At 31.6% G+C, this 18960-nt stretch overlaps 3 protein-coding genes across 5 annotated transcripts; 1 reads left to right on the top strand and 2 right to left on the bottom strand.

The window, feature by feature from the left end:
• Nucleotides 1–2333: 2333 nt before the first annotated feature.
• LOC126667767 (uncharacterized) lies at nucleotides 2334–2992 on the bottom strand. Its single transcript, XM_050360841.1, has 3 exons — nucleotides 2933–2992; nucleotides 2470–2766; nucleotides 2334–2345 (listed from the first exon to the last, which is right to left on the bottom strand). The coding sequence occupies exons 1-3, from the start codon at nucleotides 2990–2992 to the stop codon at nucleotides 2334–2336; spliced, it is 369 nt and encodes a 122-aa protein (XP_050216798.1).
• A 28-nt stretch (nucleotides 2993–3020) lies between these two features.
• LOC126667760 (uncharacterized) lies at nucleotides 3021–3952 on the bottom strand. Its single transcript, XM_050360828.1, has 3 exons — nucleotides 3694–3952; nucleotides 3468–3597; nucleotides 3021–3396 (listed from the first exon to the last, which is right to left on the bottom strand). The coding sequence occupies exons 1-3, from the start codon at nucleotides 3950–3952 to the stop codon at nucleotides 3021–3023; spliced, it is 765 nt and encodes a 254-aa protein (XP_050216785.1).
• Nucleotides 3953–11401: 7449 nt separating this feature from the next.
• On the top strand, nucleotides 11402–16605 carry LOC126671019 (protein ALP1-like). Of its 3 annotated transcripts, none has more exons than XM_050364880.2 (4): nucleotides 11402–11699; nucleotides 14816–15312; nucleotides 15867–16356; nucleotides 16431–16605. In XM_050364880.2, exons 2-4 carry the CDS (start codon nucleotides 15223–15225, stop codon nucleotides 16433–16435), a joined length of 585 nt encoding a protein of 194 aa, XP_050220837.1. In that variant the 5' UTR covers nucleotides 11402–11699; nucleotides 14816–15222; the 3' UTR covers nucleotides 16436–16605. The 3 variants fall into 3 exon arrangements, with proteins under 3 accessions (XP_050220837.1, XP_050220700.1, XP_050220773.1); XM_050364743.2 differs by lacking the exons at nucleotides 11402–11699; nucleotides 15867–16356; nucleotides 16431–16605 and adding exons at nucleotides 12232–13049; nucleotides 13130–13355; nucleotides 13442–13944 and having other exon boundaries at nucleotides 14816–15242; XM_050364816.2 differs by lacking the exons at nucleotides 11402–11699; nucleotides 15867–16356; nucleotides 16431–16605 and adding exons at nucleotides 13058–13355; nucleotides 13442–13944 and having other exon boundaries at nucleotides 14816–15242.
• The last annotated feature ends 2355 nt before the right edge of the window (nucleotides 16606–18960 follow it).

Below are 18960 nucleotides of genomic sequence, written 5' to 3'. Positions count from 1 at the left end.
GAAGATAAATATGTGGAAGGTGGTGAAAGGAAGATTGAACAAACTACGGACGATGTTTCCGGGGTTGATGTTGATACAAATTTGGACATGAATGAGGTATTTGTTTTTTTTCATTGAATTCAAAGTGTGCTATATTATTGTTCTTAACTGTTTATAGTTGTTAAAAAAATTGAAGGTAGTAGACGATTTTTTAACTGATTCCCAGTTAACTCAATTAGACGAACAAGTTGCGTCTATTTGTAGGAGCCGTGAGCTTCCTTCTTTGAGTCAAGGACTTGTTCAATCTGGTAAATATTTATGTATTTTGTGTTTTTGATGAATTGAAATACTTTAGGTGAATGTTAAATTGTCCTTTTTATTAATTTGTTGATGTTGATATCATCCTGCATCAACATGATATCAACATGATATCATAGTTTTTGTTTGTTGATGTTGATTTTGTTTCTTTATTTATTGTAGACTGAATTGCATTGTCTTATAATGAAGCTCCTTGTCCCTTGCTTGATCTTGAGTATAATGAACTTGATGCATTTAGAGACATTGAAACTTTTAACTGGATTGAGTAAGGATGGAATAGGAAAACTTGATAATATAACTTTATTATTCTTGTTTCTTATTTTATAGATTTGCATCAAAATTTGTTGACTGTTTTTATGTTTATATGTTTTGTAGTATGCTTACTGGAAGATATGCTGTAATTAGTCCTCCTTTCGATATTGACTCTGATTTAATTTCGAAGAAGATTTTTTTCACACTTTGAATTTCTGTGGTGGAGAATTATCTACTTCTGTAAGTGTTTTTTAATTGTTTTAATTTTATGTTAACATTTGTTTTGGTTTACAGTTTTCTTATAATTTTTTCTGTACGTTACAGCATATCGATGTTATCTTTTACTACTTGAGGAAGAAGATTAAATTGCTGTTTGACAACAAGATGAAGTTTTCTACTACGGATTCCATTTTCAGTCAGATTTTAGTCTCAGAATATTTTTCATACGTTGCGTCTGGTTGTGCTGAATTTAAAGTTACGCCTGGAAACTCCATTCTTGAATACTATAAGGGAGGAGGCTGTCGATATGGTAAGCGTTGGTTGGATGTGAATGAGCTTTTATGTCCCGTAATCATCTTAGACCCGAATCATTGGTTTCTCGTGCGGGTTAATTTCGAAGAATGCAAGGTGTATGTCTACAATTCCTACAAGACTGAAAAGATTGAAGAAAATATTGCAAAAATGATAGGAGCTTTTACGCACTATCTTCTTGTTTTTTTTGAAACAAATGGACTTCTATTCGTCCAGGAATGAAGCTGTATCATTTGCCTTATCTTCTAGTTTCGACAGCAGATATTCTCCTTTCTCTTATGAAAATGTTGCTGAAGTGCCAGTTCAAGTTAAGAGGTAACTGTTTCTATTCTGTTTTTCTCTATGTTTTCATTTGATTTTAATACCTTTTTCTGATTTGTTAAATTTTCTTTAAACATTGCAGTGATTGTGGGGCTTTTACTTGTTTGTTTGCAAAGTATCTAATTCATGGCAAGCCTATTACTTCGTCATTTTCGATTAAGATGAAATGGAAAGGTACCGGAATCAACTTTGTCAAGGCTTGATTTCTTATGTGAAGTGGAAGATAGAAACTGATTATAAAAGTGACGTTGAAGCAACCGTTCAGCTTCGAAGAGAACTGAGGAGGAATAATGTTTCTATTTAGGTGTTATTATTTTGGGAACTCTTGCTTTTGGTTTTATGTTCAGTTATTTGTTTGTTTTTAAATATGTTTGGTATCTGAATTATTCTTGTTTTTTTTCATATTGTTTTGAACAGTTTACTGATAAGTTTTTTTATTTGATTCAGTTACTTTGAATTTTGTTGTAATTTTAGTGTTCTTTAAAATAATTAATACTATCATATCAACATGATGTCAACACGAAGTCACCATGTTGGCAACAATGACATCAACATTGAATGTTTAGTTATTCAAAAAATTTGTAAAATGAAATATTAGTTTATAGAAGTCATATCGACAGAATGTCATCAGGCTATCAACACAACATTTTAACAGTAATTTTACTTTTTCTAAAAAAGCTTGAATATTAACTTTCCATCAACATCATATCAACATTTTGGCAACATGATATCAACAATGAATTCTTATGTATTCAAAAAATTCGTAAAATGAAATATTAGTTTATAGATGTCAAATCAACAGAATGTCATCAGGCTATCAACACAACATTTTAACACTAATTTTACTTTTTCTTAAAAAAATTGAAAATCAACCTTCCATCAACACCATATCAACACAATATCAACAAAATAACAACATAAAATTTAAAATTTCAGTCAAATTTCTAATATAGAAAAAAAAGAAATATGAAATTCAATCCCAGGAATTTAATTTGAAAGAAATAAATCTGTCTGTAATTATAGTCATCTTCTGCATGCTTTTTTATTGTGACCCATCTTCTTGCAAACCATGCATTTATTCTTTAACCTTTTTTCATGTCCTTCTAATATGCGTTTCTTCTTCGGTTTTCCAGATTTTGTTCTTGATTCTAGAGGCAGCATGATTGTATCTTTTACTTCTTGAGGTGTATTCCATGTTGACATATTCGTCATTGGATACATAGTGTGATTGTACGTGTTGACGTACGTCTCCTTCATGTAGTACTTTGAACAATAGAACAAAGGATCTTTGTCGTATTTCCTGATTACAGCAACTGCGTGCGGGAATAGTATTTTATCTGTTTGAAATCTTCTGCAGCAGCATGTCTGTGTGTCCAAATTCACCGAGAATGGAGTTTTTGTTTTAGTGACAATTTATATATTGTCATTTGCAGGGCTTACCTAACAAAAAAAAATTGAGTTAGAAAACCAATTTTTGGTCATCCACATCAACAACATGTCAACAACTCAGTAGTTTTGAAAATGGGTTTACCGTCAGATTCAGAGATCGAATGTAGCTTTCATTCAATATTTCCTCAGCCACTTTTGTCATATCTGTTTTTAACGATCTTGCACAATTTTTATTTGCATGCAAGCGAACGTAGAAATTCTAGCATCGTCGTTATTGGCAGTTCTCTTGCAGCTATGTTTGTTGCATTTAAAGATTCTGCAATGTCTGAAGTCATTGTTGAATACCTATTACTGGTGGAATGGACTGTTGTCCATTTTTCGAAACCAACATCGCTGAGGTACTCCCTTATCTTGGGGTCAAATTTGTCAAGTTCCGCCATGTGTTTTTGAAACTGCTCAAGCGTGTAAGCTTTGGGTGCCCCAAAAAATTGTTCTCTGATTTCACATTTGGCTCTTCTACATCTTGCCTTGAAATTGTTGAAAAGATGGTAGGTACAAATCCCATGATGTGCTTCCGGGAATACCTTTTCAATTGCTTTGTTAATACTGTCATGTCGATCCGAGATAATGCACATTCCTTCCCTCACGCCGAATGTTTCTCTACGTTTGTTAAAAACCACTCCCACGAAGCATCATTTTCAGAATCTACCACACAAAATGCAAGAGGAAAAATTTTATTTGCTGCAGCTTGAGTCGCTGCCGTTAGAAGAGTTCCTCCATAAGCTGCTTTGAGGAACGTACCGTCCACTACAATTATCAGCTTGCAAAAACCTCATCATCTAATTGATGCATTCAACGATATGAAAACATAAAGAAATCTGTCTTCTCTTGTTTCTAATTCACCAACAGACTCGATATTTGTTGTTTTCAGCGCGTGTAGATAAGAAGGCAGTAATTGGTATGAATCAGCCGGATGTCCTCTCGTGAGCTCTAATCCCCTCTCTTTTGATCTCCATGCTGTTTGGTAGCTTAGTTCGACTCCATATTCTTTCTTTATATCTCTAATAATATCGGCAGCCGTGTATACAATCTTGAAGTTTGAGTACTTAGCCTTTATAAAGTTTCCAACCAAATCATACGTTGCCTGCCTTTTATCGGCCATCCTTTCCCCAACTTTGCAAGTGTGTACATTATTAAATTTTTGCACAATGAATACACTTAATTTTTTATTTCTCGACGCTCTCTATTTCCATTCACAGTCAGGCTCATTGCATATTGCTATGTACTCAATTTTGCACGACTTGTAAGATCTGAACTGAAAATGATTGTTGATCACGTAAATGCTTAATATGATCTTTAGTGTGCTCTTGTCTTTGTATTTTGACCTTCTTCAATTTATGTCGCCTTTATTTCATTAATGATCGTACTTTCTACTTAAGGACTCTGCACTTCTTGATCCTCATCTAACAGATTTCTCATGTCCATTGCATACTGAAACATATTTGAAACTGAATTGGAATTATCAACATTTGTTGAATTCTCTTGGAGTTCACAGACTGTTGTATTTCTGTTGACATTTTGGTATGTTGATCTCGATGATGACACATACAATGATAGATCTCTTATTTTTTGTTCAATTTCAATGCAGAGTGGGAAGTGTGTTGGATCAGATGATTTTCCTTTCATCTTAAAGTAGAAATTTAAAGCATCATCATCTTGTATTATTATTGGTGGATCGTCTGCTTTAACCTTGATAAGAGTTAAAAAAACAAGTGTTTATGCAAAAATCAACAGCATATCAACAACACATCAACAAAATGTCAACATAAGGAAGAAAGTAAATGTAATCTTTGTAAAATCTGTTAAAACAACAATATATCAACAACTTATCAACATAAAGTCAACAACATGTCAACAAAAATATATCAATTTTATACTAATTATATTCTGTCAATATAAATTTTAACAAGTATTTGTAAATTTATAAGTATTAATATACCTGATACTTGATTTACATATTTGTGTCTTCTAAATTTATTTGTAGCTGTTTGGCTAGTAATTCTTCAAGATGTTGCATGCTACTATCTGTTGGAATTAGAAGTCCTTTAACAGCAAAATCCGTGTATTGCAGCTTATCATTCGAACAACCATTGTACTGAACAAAAACTGCAATACTATCCATTCCTGAAATAAAATCAACATGAAAACTAAAATCAACACAATTTCATGTTTATATTTTATTTTTATATTTTATATTTTATTTAATAATGATATTCTGTTGATTAATCTAATTGAACTGTAAATTTAAGAAAATTAAAGTCAACAACAAGAAATTAAATCTGAACTTGAATTATCTTAACTGTTTCGTTTGAGATTAAGATCTAGGTGTTGCTTCTTTGTAATTTGAAGATGATAACGTCGAATTGATGGAGATAGCTGATGAAGTTTATCAAAATCAATTCGCGATCAGAAACTGAGGTAGAATAACGATCAATGTTGACAGATTAATTTGCTTAAATTTGAGCGGGGAGGAAAAGAATCGTGATTGAAGATAGAGAAAGATGAGCTGAGAGGAAGAGAGAGAAAGATGAGCTGAGAGGAAGAGAGAATTGAATGATGAGGAGAGAGAAAATAAATGAAATTATGAGTTGAATGTTATTAGGGTTTAATATATATATTTCGTATGAAAGTAATAAATTGGTCCGCATGTGATAGTTTAGAAAAGGAAAACATGTACCCGTATAAAAGTTAAAAAGTTGGCAAATTAAATTGTTTGTGTAAAAAGCCTTTAAAACATTGCATCGTTTTAACGTATAAACTTATAATCATTTAAAACGTTTACCTTTAAACATTTACTTTCTCGGGCTGTTTTCCGACATGCTTAAATGCTATTTTCCGCTCCGAACCTTAATACACAATTCAAACAATCCAATTCCGCAATCGAAACGTTAAACCGATTCGAATTCGATCGATTTGATACGGCCGACGTTATAAATTTAATTATAATCCAAATTTATAATAATCGAATTCAGATTAACGATTGTTACCTCGAATACGTGCGAGTTATCAAAAAAATCGGACGCGAAATTGCGAAATCTAATTCGCGCGCACCGTTGCGCGCGCCCTCTACTTGCCAAGCAAGCATGCAAATTCATTTGACCTTGTGAAATGAGGTTGCCCCCTAACTTGTATATATAGGGAATTTGATTGGCTAAAGTACTATTTGGTACTAGCTCAATCATGCACTTTAACTCTGATTCTAATTAGTCGTTCGTAGTCTAAATGGAGACTGATTCCAAATTCCGCGAAACTTTACTAAAAATCCAATAAAATATAAAACAAATAAAACTATAATTTTTATTCGGATCCGACTTATATTTTAATTTTAATGAATCTCCAAAGATTTATTAGGTTCAAATCAGTCCACCTTAATTAAAATTACTATATCCAAATTCCATAAAAGTTTGATAGTAGCTTTGTCCAATTATTTCGCGAATATTAACACTCAAAATTATTCACTCGGGACTTATAATTATTTAATTTTAATTTGGAATAACGAATAATATTTAATTAGTTTATAACTAAAACTAATTAAAGTAAAAGTTTAGAGATTAAAGAGAGCATTATTTATTTTTCGCGGCCCAAACCCAACCGCCTCATCTTTTCTATTTTCTTTTCCTTTTTCTTTTATTACATATATATTTATATTTATATATTAATTTGTATCCTTTAATTTAATGTCGAAACTTCCGAGTTTCGACATTTTAACTTCGAGGTTTCATCCAAAACATTAAACTCTTCATTTAGAGTGGTAAATATATTAATTATCAATATATCAATTTATACAACGCTAAAGAGTATTCTCAAATTAATTAGTCCCGTTCACACTCGTTTACTAAATTTTAAATTTCCAATTTAAATTTTAAACTCATATTATTACGATACTCTTTTACGGATACGTATAAATTAAATTTACGTTTAAACTTAATTTACTTATTCTGAATTTATTAAATCACTTCCCGTGATTTAATTTAATAACCTTAAATAGTCAAATCTTATTATTATCCTTTGACTATTAAATTTAGTATTTCCGAATATTTTTCTTAATATTCGGAACCTCAAAATATATTTTTTAATATTTTAATTATTCCAATTTGACCTCGTGGCATATTCTAATTACTTAAAATTACTGTAAGTGATATGCACTAGGTCAATCATGTTTGACCATGTTTTGACTTTATAATTTTGTTATTTATTGATTGGCAGTTTTTATCATTTTATATTAATGATTAAAATACTTGAATGGTTAATTCTTTCTAAGGTCATCAAGTATGTGACTTGATAGTAGAACCCCTAGGTTTTATAAAAGAATTATATACCATCTATCCCTAGTCTTAATAGAACATTGAGACTAGTATGATGTTGACTGATAATTATATTTTACTAATCATGTATATGAGATATTAAGTCAAATCATCGGTCCTATTTGAGAAATAAGGCACTGGATGACCCACTATGAGAATACTACATTGATCACTGTCATAAGTAATTCTCATTACAGTTCTATTAGTATAATCCTTTGACCTTTAAATAATCATGGATTTCTACATAGCTATTTCATATTTTGATACAGTCTAACATTATCTTTAACAGGATAATGAAATAAATTGTCATTGAATATGAAAGTAACTATGTGAGAAATATGAGTGACCGAGAAGGAATTTGTCCCTCATTTAATTGAGAAAGATATCTATGGGCCCCTTGAAGAAGATAGACTGAAGGAAATGCATGGCCATGCTAAATGAATTGATAAGGAATTATCATTTTCAGTCTACTTAAATTCAAGAAACTAATGATTGAATATTATAAGGATGACATGACTATGCCTTATATTCAATCTGGATATCGAGAGACAAAGGGATTAAAATATTATTGTAAATGGTTAAATCAGATTGTCGATATTTGTATTACTTGGGTAGTCATAATGTCTTGTTAGAGGCCACTTATGACTTGTGGGCTGAAATAGGAATTTCGGACCTACTGCCAACATTATATGAACCTACAGGGTCGCACACTAAGAACATGCCCAAAACAGTTATGGGTTGTACAAGCCCAATGTGATTAAGTGATTAATTATTATATATATATATATATATATATATATATATATATATATATATATATATATATATATATATATATATATATATATATATATATATATATATATATTAATTCGAAATTTAAGGATAAGTGTTTTTCTTAATTTATTATTTTTTGAAGATAATAAATATAATAATTAATATATATGGATGATTATCAAAAAAGGAGTTTTTGATAAACATAAACTTGTAAGAGTTGCAATGAGATTGAAATACGAATTTGTCTCAAACCCTAGTGTTGTTGTATGACTATAAATACACATTAAGGAATTGGTTTGAGGATTACGAAATTAATTATTCACTAAATCACTAAAATTCGAAATTGCTTGTGAAGCAATAGTGCTAGCACATAAGCACTAGTTTTGGCTAAGGTATGTTAGTGTGGATACTCGTAGAGGACGTATTCTTTTGGAGGCGTTTCTGATCCGAGGTCAGGTATCACCAAAGTGAACCACCTCCTTCCTTCCTACATTGCTGTTGAATTCAACATACAAGTAAGTATTAATTTTGTTGTTAATCTATTTATTCGAATTACATGGATCTTGGTTTGGGTTTTAGATAAATTTTTTGAAATTCCGCTGCGTTATGAACCTAGAATACCCAACAGTGGTATCAGAGCTGCTTGTAATTTGATTAATTAGATTCTGAGTATATGTGCGATATATGCTTATTGTATGTTCTGTTTCGGAAAAGGGGTTGTTTTTCGAAACTGTTTTTGAAGGAATTATAATTCGCTGTAATTATACATAAAACGTTTATGTGATTAAATTGTATGAAAAACAGTATGAAGAATTAATTTGATTAATCGTTTAATGTGATTAAAATTTTGAATATACTGTTCTAAATTAATATTATGTTTTAATTTGATTAAAGGTTTCATAGTATTGATTTTCATATGAATTGATAAGAAAAGGGGAAACAGATTAATAAAACTATTTTTGGATAGGAATAGTAAACTGTTTATGAAACTGTTTTAATTCTATTAGAAAAACTGTTTTTGAATAGGATTAGTAAACTGTTTGTGAAACTGTTTTTAATTCTATTAGTAATTCTATTTTGAATAGGATTAGTAAACTGTTTGTGAAGCTGTTTTTAATTCTATTACTAATTCTGTTTTGAATAGAATTAGTTAATTGTTTGTGAAACTGTTTTTAATTCTATTTATAAAACTGTGCTTAATTCTGCTATGAGCTGAATTAATGAAACTGTTGTTATTTAAGTGTTAAATAAATTGTTTCTGATCAGTTTTTAAGATGCAGTAATTAAGGTTTTGGGGTTATTTTAATTTGTTTCGAACATATTAAAATAGACTGTAATCAATTAAGATTATTGATTTCGGATAAAGAAATTTTAATTCTGCCCCCGAGCCCCGCCAGGGGCGCTGCCCCTTGGACCCCGCTTGGGGCGCTGCCCCAGACCCCGACAAGGGGCCGCGCCCCTTGGACCCCGCTGATACACCCCATTAAGGACCGTTATCCTTTTAAGTCGGCGTGTTTTTTTCATGTATTTTATTTTAATACTTTAAATGATAATTATTAAATATGATTTAAGTTATCATGAATAATATATTTATGTGATTGTTGTTAAATATGATTTAAAATAGTGAAATCATATGTTTTTAATGTTTATCTTATTGGTTATATGCTTTGCACGATTATTTTATATGTGATAAGATAGGATAACTAAATAGGATAAATAACAAACCATTATCTCATATTAGGTCTTCAATATACCTCCCACTGTAATAACACTTATCAAGACTTAGATTTCTATGTATAGGCTATGCCAAAGCATGATGTATAAAGTCATCTAAGTAAGATAAGTTGGATAAAAGTGATATCCATATGTTTGATTTGGTTAGACTTAACTAGGTTATCAAAATAGTTTTGAACCTAGGGTATAAGATAGAATATCAAGATTACATGTGATATTAATATTCTATGTTTAAGAATTGCATGAGATGTAATTGGTAAAGTGTTACCTACCTAAATAAACCACTCTTAAAGTGATAAGCCAAAGCTTACTTGAAGTATGGTGAAATATGGATCTTGTCCCACTATTATTTTTTAATTGTTGAAATTATCATTAAGGGTTTTTATATAAACTATGGATATATATTGTGGGAATTTTATTGTGCCTTTTATTAAATGCTACTTGTATATTTATTGTTGTAGAGATGGCTACAAACACTACACATACTTTATCAGTGTGATCAATCCTTGAGAAGGATAAGCTCAAAGGCACTAACTTTCTAGACTGGTACAGAAATTTAAGAATTGTTCTTAGGCAAAAAAGAAAGGAATATATCCTTGATCAACCCCTCCCTGAGGAACCAGCTCCTGCTACTACTAGAGGTCAAAGGGATGCTTATACGAAGCATCTCAATGACTGTACTGATGTCACTTGCATTATGCTTGGATGCATGGAGAATGAACTCCAAAAGCAAATGATGGAATTGGATGCGAACACCATGATTGCTGATCTCATGGAAATGTTCCAAGAGAGAGCAAGAATTGAAAGGTTCAATACCATCAAGGATTTTCTTTCTTGCAAGTTGACTACTAGCGGCTCAGTTAGTCCTCATGTTTTGAAGATGAAGGGTCATCTTGAACATTTGGACAGGCTCGGTCTCCCAATTGCCCAAGAGTTGGCTACAAACATTGTTCTCCAATCTTTGCCTGATGCTTATGATGGTTTCATCATGAACTTCAATATGCATAATATGGAGAAGACCATCACAGAGTTGCATGGGATGCTTGAAACTGCTGAAAAGAGCATCAAGAATGAGATTAAGGATGTTCTTATGGTCAACAAGCGAAAGGGTATGAAAAGGTTTGGTAAGGGCTAGGGAAAGGCTTCCAAGAAGTCTAAGCCCAAATCCAAGCCCAAGACCAAGGATGAACCCAATGCAAAACCGCCAAAGGAAGGAACTTGGTTTTTCTGCAAAGAACCTGGACATTGGAAAAGGAATTGCAAGAAATATCTGGATGATCTGAAGAAGAACAAGGGTAGTGAGTACCACTTCAGGTATTCATGTTATAGAAATTAATCTTTCTACTTCTGATTCATTGGTATTAGATACTGGATCTGGATCTCACATTTGTACTAATGTGCAGGGTCTCAAAAGGAGTAGAAGTTTGACAAAAGGCGAAGTGGACCTACGAGTTGGAAATGGAGCAAGAGTTGCTGCTTTAGCTGTAGGGACTTATGAGTTATCTTTGCCTAGTGGACTTATTTTATCTTTGAATAATTGTTATTATGTACATACCATGTGTAGGAATATTATTTCTGTTTCTGGTTTGGACAAGGATGGTTTTGAATTTATTATTAGGAATAATAAATGCAGTATTTCGCATAATAACATTGTTTATGGATATGCTCCACGCAGTAGTGGTCTTTATATTTTAAATGTAGAAGACACTAAGAGTGCGTTTGGATTTATGTGGATTTGGATTTGGATTTGGCCCAAATCTCTTGTTTGGATTAATAAAAATTGATGGATTTGGATTTCAACAAAATCCAACCAAATCCATTAGAATTTCTAATATTAATAAAACTGAGAATTTAGAATACTCTCTAAAACCCTATTATTTCAAATCCACGGTTCACTATCTTCTTCTTTCTCCTCGTATATTTTCTTTTTTCCTTCTAAAATTATCACGCCATTGTTGAACTTTGATCTGATGATCTGAGCTGTTCTATTATTCGATAATCTGAACTCTTCTCTTTGCAAATCTGTTATTTCAGGTAATTTTTCTTTTTTTGATTTTATTAATTTCATAGACTAAATTTTAAAATTTCTAAATATGAGTGTTATGCCTTCTAATTAATTATTCAATTCAATCTAGTTGTTCTTGTTGTTGATAGGTGTTTATTTGGTTATAATAGATGAGCTTTGATTATAATTTAGGTTTATATTTGGGTCTTGATTTTGTTTTTTCAATTATCATGGTTTGATTAACAAATTCGTATATATTTGCATACCTAGTATTCTGATTTGCACTCAGCATTATAAAGTAAGCACTAAACAACAGCTGATTTGGATTTAATTATATTCTTAATTTATAATTAACTTATGTGTTGATATGTTCAAACATTAACCTTAGATGGTGATTGGCAATAGGATGAGAGCATGTTGGGGTGACAGAAACATTTTTGTTTTGTGTTCTTGTGACTTCTTTCGGCTTTTGTCCTGAAACTCATATACTCTGCTCACATTTCAATAATTTCTAATCTCGGCAATGAATATTGTTCAAATGGGTTTCATCTAAACTTATTCTATTATTAGATATTGATAATATTCGGCCTAATTCTTTTGTTGTTGAACAATTATCAATGTGTATTAGCTTCTGTGTGAGATAATTATTAGTTATAGTCACACATATAATTAGCTTGGATTAAATATTTTTGCAGCTATTTAACATAGAGCAATTATCGATATAAATGTTACATATTAGTTATTGAGTAATTATTTAGTAAATATTTTAATATTTTAGTTCTTATTTAATCTAATTTTTTATAATCATTTTCATATAATAATTGTTTAGACAGAAAATGGATAATAACTTACGAGGTATGCAAATTGGAAAAAAACGTACAAGAGATGAGGAGAATACAATTATGGAAGAAAAAGAAGAGTTAGATATTCTTATTTTTATAATAAATTTTATTACAATGATCGTTGGAGCATCATATCACCATAACTATAGGTTACGTGATATCTCATGGGACAAAAGTGAACATACTCATCGTAGGTCTATTTGGATGCAAACTTTGGAGTCTGAAACTACAAGTATTGAATTATTGCGTGTGAATCCAGCAACATTTAAAAAATTATGTGGAATTTTACAATCTGAAGGAGGGTTGGTGGCTTCAAGAAATATTACAATTAAAGAAATTGTAGCATTATTTTTGCATATTCTTGGTCATGGAATTAAATATAGTTGGGTTAAAGCATGTTATGCTCGTTCTGGAGAAACAATTAGTAGACAATTTCATGTGGTTCTGAAGGCCGTGATGAAGAGAGGCAAATATTATATTAGAGAAGCCAATTCAAATGAAAATTATCAAGATAATGGCAAGTGGAAATTTTTTGAGGTAATAAATTTATATTTTTTAAGGTTTTGTACTTGATAAATACATATAATTATCAATTACTTAATAGTTGTATTTTTTAGGGTGTGCTTGGTGCACTTGATGGTACGCACATTCAAATGACTGTTCCATTTGAAGATCGGGCTAGATATCGTAATAGAAAAGGTGATCTAAGTACTAATGTTCTTGGAGTCTGTGATCCTAAAATGAAATTTACATATGTGTTACCCGGCTGGGAGGGATCGGCAACAGATCCTCGAATTTTAGGCGAGGCTCTTCATAGACGCAATAGGTTAAAGATACCATCAAGTAAGAATTCATAAACTTTAAAATTCATTTTAAGATTGAAAAATTTATATCAAAACAAGAACTAATTATTTTTAAAAAATTTGTAGATAAATATTATCTAGTAGATGGAGCATATACAAACGGTCCCGGTTTTCTCGCTCCTTATCGAGGAACACGATACCATCTTAATTTATGGAGAGGAAATAGGCCAACAAATTATAAAGAGTTATTTAATCTTCGACATTCATCAGCAAGAAATACTATAGAGAGAGCATTTGGATTGTTGAAGAAGCGATGGGCGATACTACGAGCTCCTAGTTTTTTTGATAAACAAACTCAAGTTAGAATAATAAATGCTTGTTTCATTCTTCACAATTTTATAAGAGAAGAGATGACTGAAGATGATTTACTGAAACAAGTAGATGAAGAGTTGGCGAATTCTTTGGATATTGAAAATGAGATTAGGGATGAAGAGAATATCCGAGCAATACGGTTAACACATGAATGGACAACATTTAGAGACAATTTGGCTATGCAAATGTTTAATGAATATCAAGCGCGATAAGCAATTTGAGAATATTGTCTTGGTTGCTTCTTCTGATTCTCCAAGGTAAAAATGATGGCCTTTTACTTTCTTTTACGGGTAATCTATTATCTTTTACTGGTAATCGATAATTTGATATTAAGTAAAAAAAGAGTGATAATGATATTGTTTATCCAAATAGTTTGTATTTGGATAAAAAAGAAAGATGGCAGCTCTTAAATTGTTTGTATTAAGTTTTTATTGTTGTCTGGTCTATACTTTGTTATCCAAATAGTCAAAGAATTAGAGAATTGTTGCCCGAGAGTTGATGCAATGTGGTAGTGTTGTAGCTATGGTGGTGGTGATAGAAAAGGGAGAGAAGTGGCAGTGATAGAGATTTAATGATAGTTAAGGTAATAATAGACAATTATATGATGTTAGTAGAATTTTGGTAGAATTTTTTTGGTGGGGATGTCAATTAAAATTAAATTTTCTCTTGGTTATTCAGTTTGTTGGTGGCTTTGGAAAATTCATAATAACATATTATTTGATGATGACTTTATGCTTCCTGTCTGATTCTACTGATTCATTAAAATAAAGAGTGGTACTTAGTAACTAACCTGTTTTGAATTAGAACAAAGATGGCATTTAGTAACTAATCTGAGAAAGACAAATTGTATATTCATGCAAAATTTGAACAGAAATTATATGCTAAAATTACATGTTCGTAAGATATTTCCAAGAAAATTATATTGTATATCAGTGGCCCATTTAGAATTACATGTTCATACGATATTTACAAGAAAATTATTTTGTTTCGACAGGTATATGACTTTGGTTTTGTACTTGATGTTGCACCTTTTATTTGTAGTCTCTGGGTCATGTGATTGATGAGGATAAAGATCTGTTTTTGTCATCTTAAACAGCTGTTTTATTTATTTTTTGTGAAATATTACAGAAATGAATAACAAAGAATTCCGAACTCGATCATCTATACTCAAGGCTCAAGCAATGTCCAAGACAAAGAATACACGTATCCAATCATTATTTTCACTTTCTCAAACACCAATTGAAGGTGTTGGACAAGGCCAGTCATCATCAAGCTTTCAATTGCCATTAAATGGAAAAGGAAAGGATAAGTCAAGATCATATGTTACTGGGAATAGAGAGATGGATAATTTATTTGCTACTGTTCTATATGACCAATTAGCAATGGGTAACAAGAGTGAAGGGGAATGGAAGCCACAAGCTTATCAAGCCGTTGTAGATGTGTTAAATGCCAAATTAGGTCTTAATTTGATAGTTAGTAATGCCAAAAACAGGATGAAGGCTTGGAAATAACATTATTCTATTATTACTAATATCATGACTCGGACAAAATTTAATTGGGATGATGATAAGAAGATGGTGGTCATCACAATAGAAGATATTGTCAAATGGAACGAATATGTTGAGGTATGTGTCTATGAACCTGAATTTTATTTAAGTTGGTGTTAATGTATGATTTTTTTGACTTTAACTTTCAAAAACTGAAGATTTTTGTTATTTCTTGCATCCTTGGTAATGATGTTAAGTTGCTACTGGTTCTTTGTTCCATCAACAACAATGTTTGAGTTGATTGAAACTTGGCATTTAATTTTACAATCAGTGTCTTGGCCTAAAGTCTCTAGCAATTTTCCATCACGGTCATTGTCACTCCAGTTATGACATTTTTGAATAATATTACCACTTTAATTACAATCCCAAGCTACAAAAACATGCACTGTAGTAGGATTCAATTTTTTTTTTTTTGATGTGTATATAAGAATGAATAATAAATATATGTTGTTTTTACCTCGTAAACTAACTTCAAGCTTGCTGGATTTTGCATTTATATGTTGTTGAGTGAGGCTATTGTCTACTTTCAACTTCCAATTATAGGGACTACAGTTTCAAATGCTTCTACAAACAGTTATCATAATCTGAATTTTATTTATGTTGGTGTTAATGTATGATTTTCTTTTCAATAGAGCTTTCCCGAAGCAAGTGGCTATCAAAATAAAACCATAGAGAATTGGGATGATATTGTCGTATTATGTGGGAGTGATCGAGCTACTGGGGATGGTGCTGAAACCTATCAAGATGCCGCTGAAGCAATGGATCAAGAAGGAAATGATGCACAATCTAATATTAATCTAGAAGAGCAAGAAACTTCAAGAACACACCCTCAAAGTTCAGGAAAAAAAGCTAAAAAGGATCACTTAGCTGATGCAGTAATGGAGATAGCTCACTCATTTAAAGAGTATTTAGAAAGTAAAAAGATATCTGAGAGACCACAGCCAAGACCACAGCCTACCGGAGAAGAAATTTATGATGTAGTCTCTCAGATCCAAGGCCTTCAAAAGGTGGATATCTTTTCAGCTGTTAGGAAGCTAATGCAGGGTTTTCCGGAGGAGTTTTATTTGCTCAAGTCGCTTCAAGATGATGAGAAGAAAGAATGGATCAAGTTTCTTATTGAAAGTAATATCTTACCCTTATTCTCGTAAATTATATTTTATTTTAAAATAATTAACTCTAGTTCCTATTATTTGCAGGTTGATAATGGAGATGAGACTTCAATGTGTGTTGTTTTACGTTTTGTTCTTTATGGCGAGGGATATGTGAATTTTTTGATGTGTATGGATGTTTGAGTTTATTGTTTATCTACGGATTGTGTCAGGTGGATTGGTATATTATACGTTCTACATTCATTTGAATGTGTATTGGTTAGTATGTTTTATTTTAATTTTTAGCCATTTTTATTTAAAATGATATTAAATCTTTACTCAGAACTGGCAAATCTTGAAATTTTTGTTTTTCTTGTTTATCAGATAATGACCAAGAGATTTTGAATCAGATAGATTTTGTTCTATAATAGTTGCATACCATTTTTTATATCTGAGAAGACAATTCAAAATTTAATCCGTCTCGAAATTTCGAAAGATTAAGAACATTTTTACCTATAAACGAAGGATGATTAATAGATATATCTTTGAGAATAAAAGAGCCTTTTGTAATAATAACCTGCATGATGAATAGGCATTTTAAGACAATAGGTGCATTTTCATTTGATTTTAAATTGAAGCTAATGTCATCCAAACATTTTATTTGAAATCTGAGATTTCAAATCACTATGCTATCCAAACAAGTGATTTATAAATCCATGGATTTAAAATGTAAAATTTGAAATATGAGATTTCAAATTTAGATTTCAAATTCAAATTCATCCATCCAAACGCACTCTAATGAAAAATCAATATATAACATCAATGCTAAGAAGTTTAAGTCAAATGATTTAAACTCTACTTATCTCTGCATTGTCGTTTAGGCCATATAAATGAGAAACGCATATCAAAACTTCAAAGAGATGGACTTTTGAATTCATTTGATTATGAATCATTTGAAACATGTGAATCTTGTCTAGTGGGCCAAATGACGAAAACACATTTTATTGGACAAGGTGAAAGAGCTAAAAGCTTATTGGGCCTTATACATACAGATGTATGTGGTCCATTAAGTACAAATGCTAGAGGTGGATTTGAGTACTTCATTACGTTTACCGATGATCTCAGTAGATATGGTTATGTTTATCTGATGAAACATAAATCTGAATCGTTTGAAAAGTTCAAAATATTTAAGAATGAAGTACAAAATCAACTTGGTAAAAATATTAAAACACTAAGATATGATCGAGGTGGTTAATATTTAAGGCAAGAATTTGTAGATCATCTAAGAGATTGTGGGATCGTTTCTCAATTGACTCCACCTAGAACGCCACAATGGAATGGTGTGTATGAACAGAGAAATCGAACTCTATTGGATATGGTTCGATCAATGATGAGTCAAACTGATCTTCCAATCTCATTTTGGGGTTATGCTTTAGAAACCGCTGCATTCATTTTGAATAGAGTTCCATCAAAGGCAGTTGAAAAGACACCATATGAGATATGGACTGGAAAAACTCCTAGTTTTTCTTTTCTTAAAATTTGGGGATGTCAAGCTTATGTGAAGCGACTAATTTCAGATAAATTAGCACCCAAATCTGACAAATGCCTTTTTGTAGGATATCCTAAAGAAACTAAAGGATATTACTTCTACAATGCTTATGAGAACAAAGTGTTTGTTGCTCGAAATGTTATCTTTTTGGAAAGAGAATTTATTTCCAAAGGAACCAGTGGGAGTACAATACAACTTGAACAAATTCAAGAATCACAAAGTAGCATTGTACCAAGAATGGAACCTCAAAAGAATCAACAAGCAATTGTTGAACCAGTACAAGTACCACAAGGCCAAAGGAGGTCTGATAGGACACGTTATAATCCTATGAGATATGGATTTCTCAAAACTGAGAACAATGATGTGATGATTGTGGATCAAGAAGAACCCACATCCTATCAAGAGGCCATAAATAGTCCTGACTCTGAAAAATGGCTCGAAGCCATAAGATCTGAAATGCAATCCATGTATGATAATCAAGTTTGGACCTTGATTGACCCAACGGATGGTGTAAAAACCATTGGGTGCAAATGGGTCTTCAAAATGAAGACTGACATGGATGGCAACGTGCATACCTATAAAGCAAAACTAGTTGCAAAAGGTTTCAGACAAATACATGGTATAGACTATGATGAAACCTTTTCACCAGTTGTTATGCTCAAATCCATTCGAATTCTTCTTGCCATAGCTGCATATTATGATTATGAGATATGGCAAATTTATCTCAAAACAACGTTTCTTAATGGAAACTTACTTGAGGATGTGTACATGACACAACCTGAGGGTTTTGCCAGTCTAGAGAATTCTAGAAAGGTTTGCAAGCTTCAAAAATCCATTTATGGATTAAAGCAAGCTTCTCGGAGTTGGAATCTTCGTTTTGATGAAGCAATCAAAGAGTTTGGATTCATCAAGAATGAAGATGAACCTTTTGTATACAAGAAGGTTAGTGGGAGCGCGATTGTTTTCTTAGTGCTTTATGTTGATGACATACTACTCATTGGAAACGACATTCCCATACTGCAAAATGTTAAATCATGGTTAGGGAAGTGTTTTTCAATGAAAGACTTGGGCGATCCTGCTTATATATTA

Source organism: Mercurialis annua, linkage group LG1-X (assembly GCF_937616625.2).
Source record: "Mercurialis annua linkage group LG1-X, ddMerAnnu1.2, whole genome shotgun sequence".
Classification (NCBI taxonomy): Eukaryota; Viridiplantae; Streptophyta; class Magnoliopsida; order Malpighiales; family Euphorbiaceae; genus Mercurialis; species Mercurialis annua.
This window is presented reverse-complemented; position numbering and strand designations above follow the sequence as displayed.

Excerpts from the sequence above, each read along its gene's own strand:
- LOC126667767 (XM_050360841.1), bottom strand. The coding sequence starts at position 2,992 with ATGACAAAAGTGGCTGAGGAAATATTGAATGAAAGCTACATTCGATCT. Across the intron at positions 2,767-2,932 it reads TTCGATCTCTGAATCTGACG|ACATGCTGCTGCAGAAGATT; the intron begins GTAAACCCATTT and ends TTGGACACACAG.
- LOC126671019 (XM_050364743.2), top strand. The coding sequence starts at position 12,507 with ATGGATAATAACTTACGAGGTATGCAAATTGGAAAAAAACGTACAAGA. Across the intron at positions 13,050-13,129 it reads GCAAGTGGAAATTTTTTGAG|GGTGTGCTTGGTGCACTTGA; the intron begins GTAATAAATTTA and ends TGTATTTTTTAG. Across the intron at positions 13,356-13,441 it reads TAGGTTAAAGATACCATCAA|ATAAATATTATCTAGTAGAT; the intron begins GTAAGAATTCAT and ends AAAAATTTGTAG.
- LOC126667760 (XM_050360828.1), bottom strand. The coding sequence starts at position 3,952 with ATGGCCGATAAAAGGCAGGCAACGTATGATTTGGTTGGAAACTTTATA. Across the intron at positions 3,598-3,693 it reads AACAAATATCGAGTCTGTTG|TGGACGGTACGTTCCTCAAA; the intron begins GTGAATTAGAAA and ends TGATAATTGTAG. Across the intron at positions 3,397-3,467 it reads AATGATGCTTCGTGGGAGTG|TATTAACAAAGCAATTGAAA; the intron begins GTTTTTAACAAA and ends TCGACATGACAG.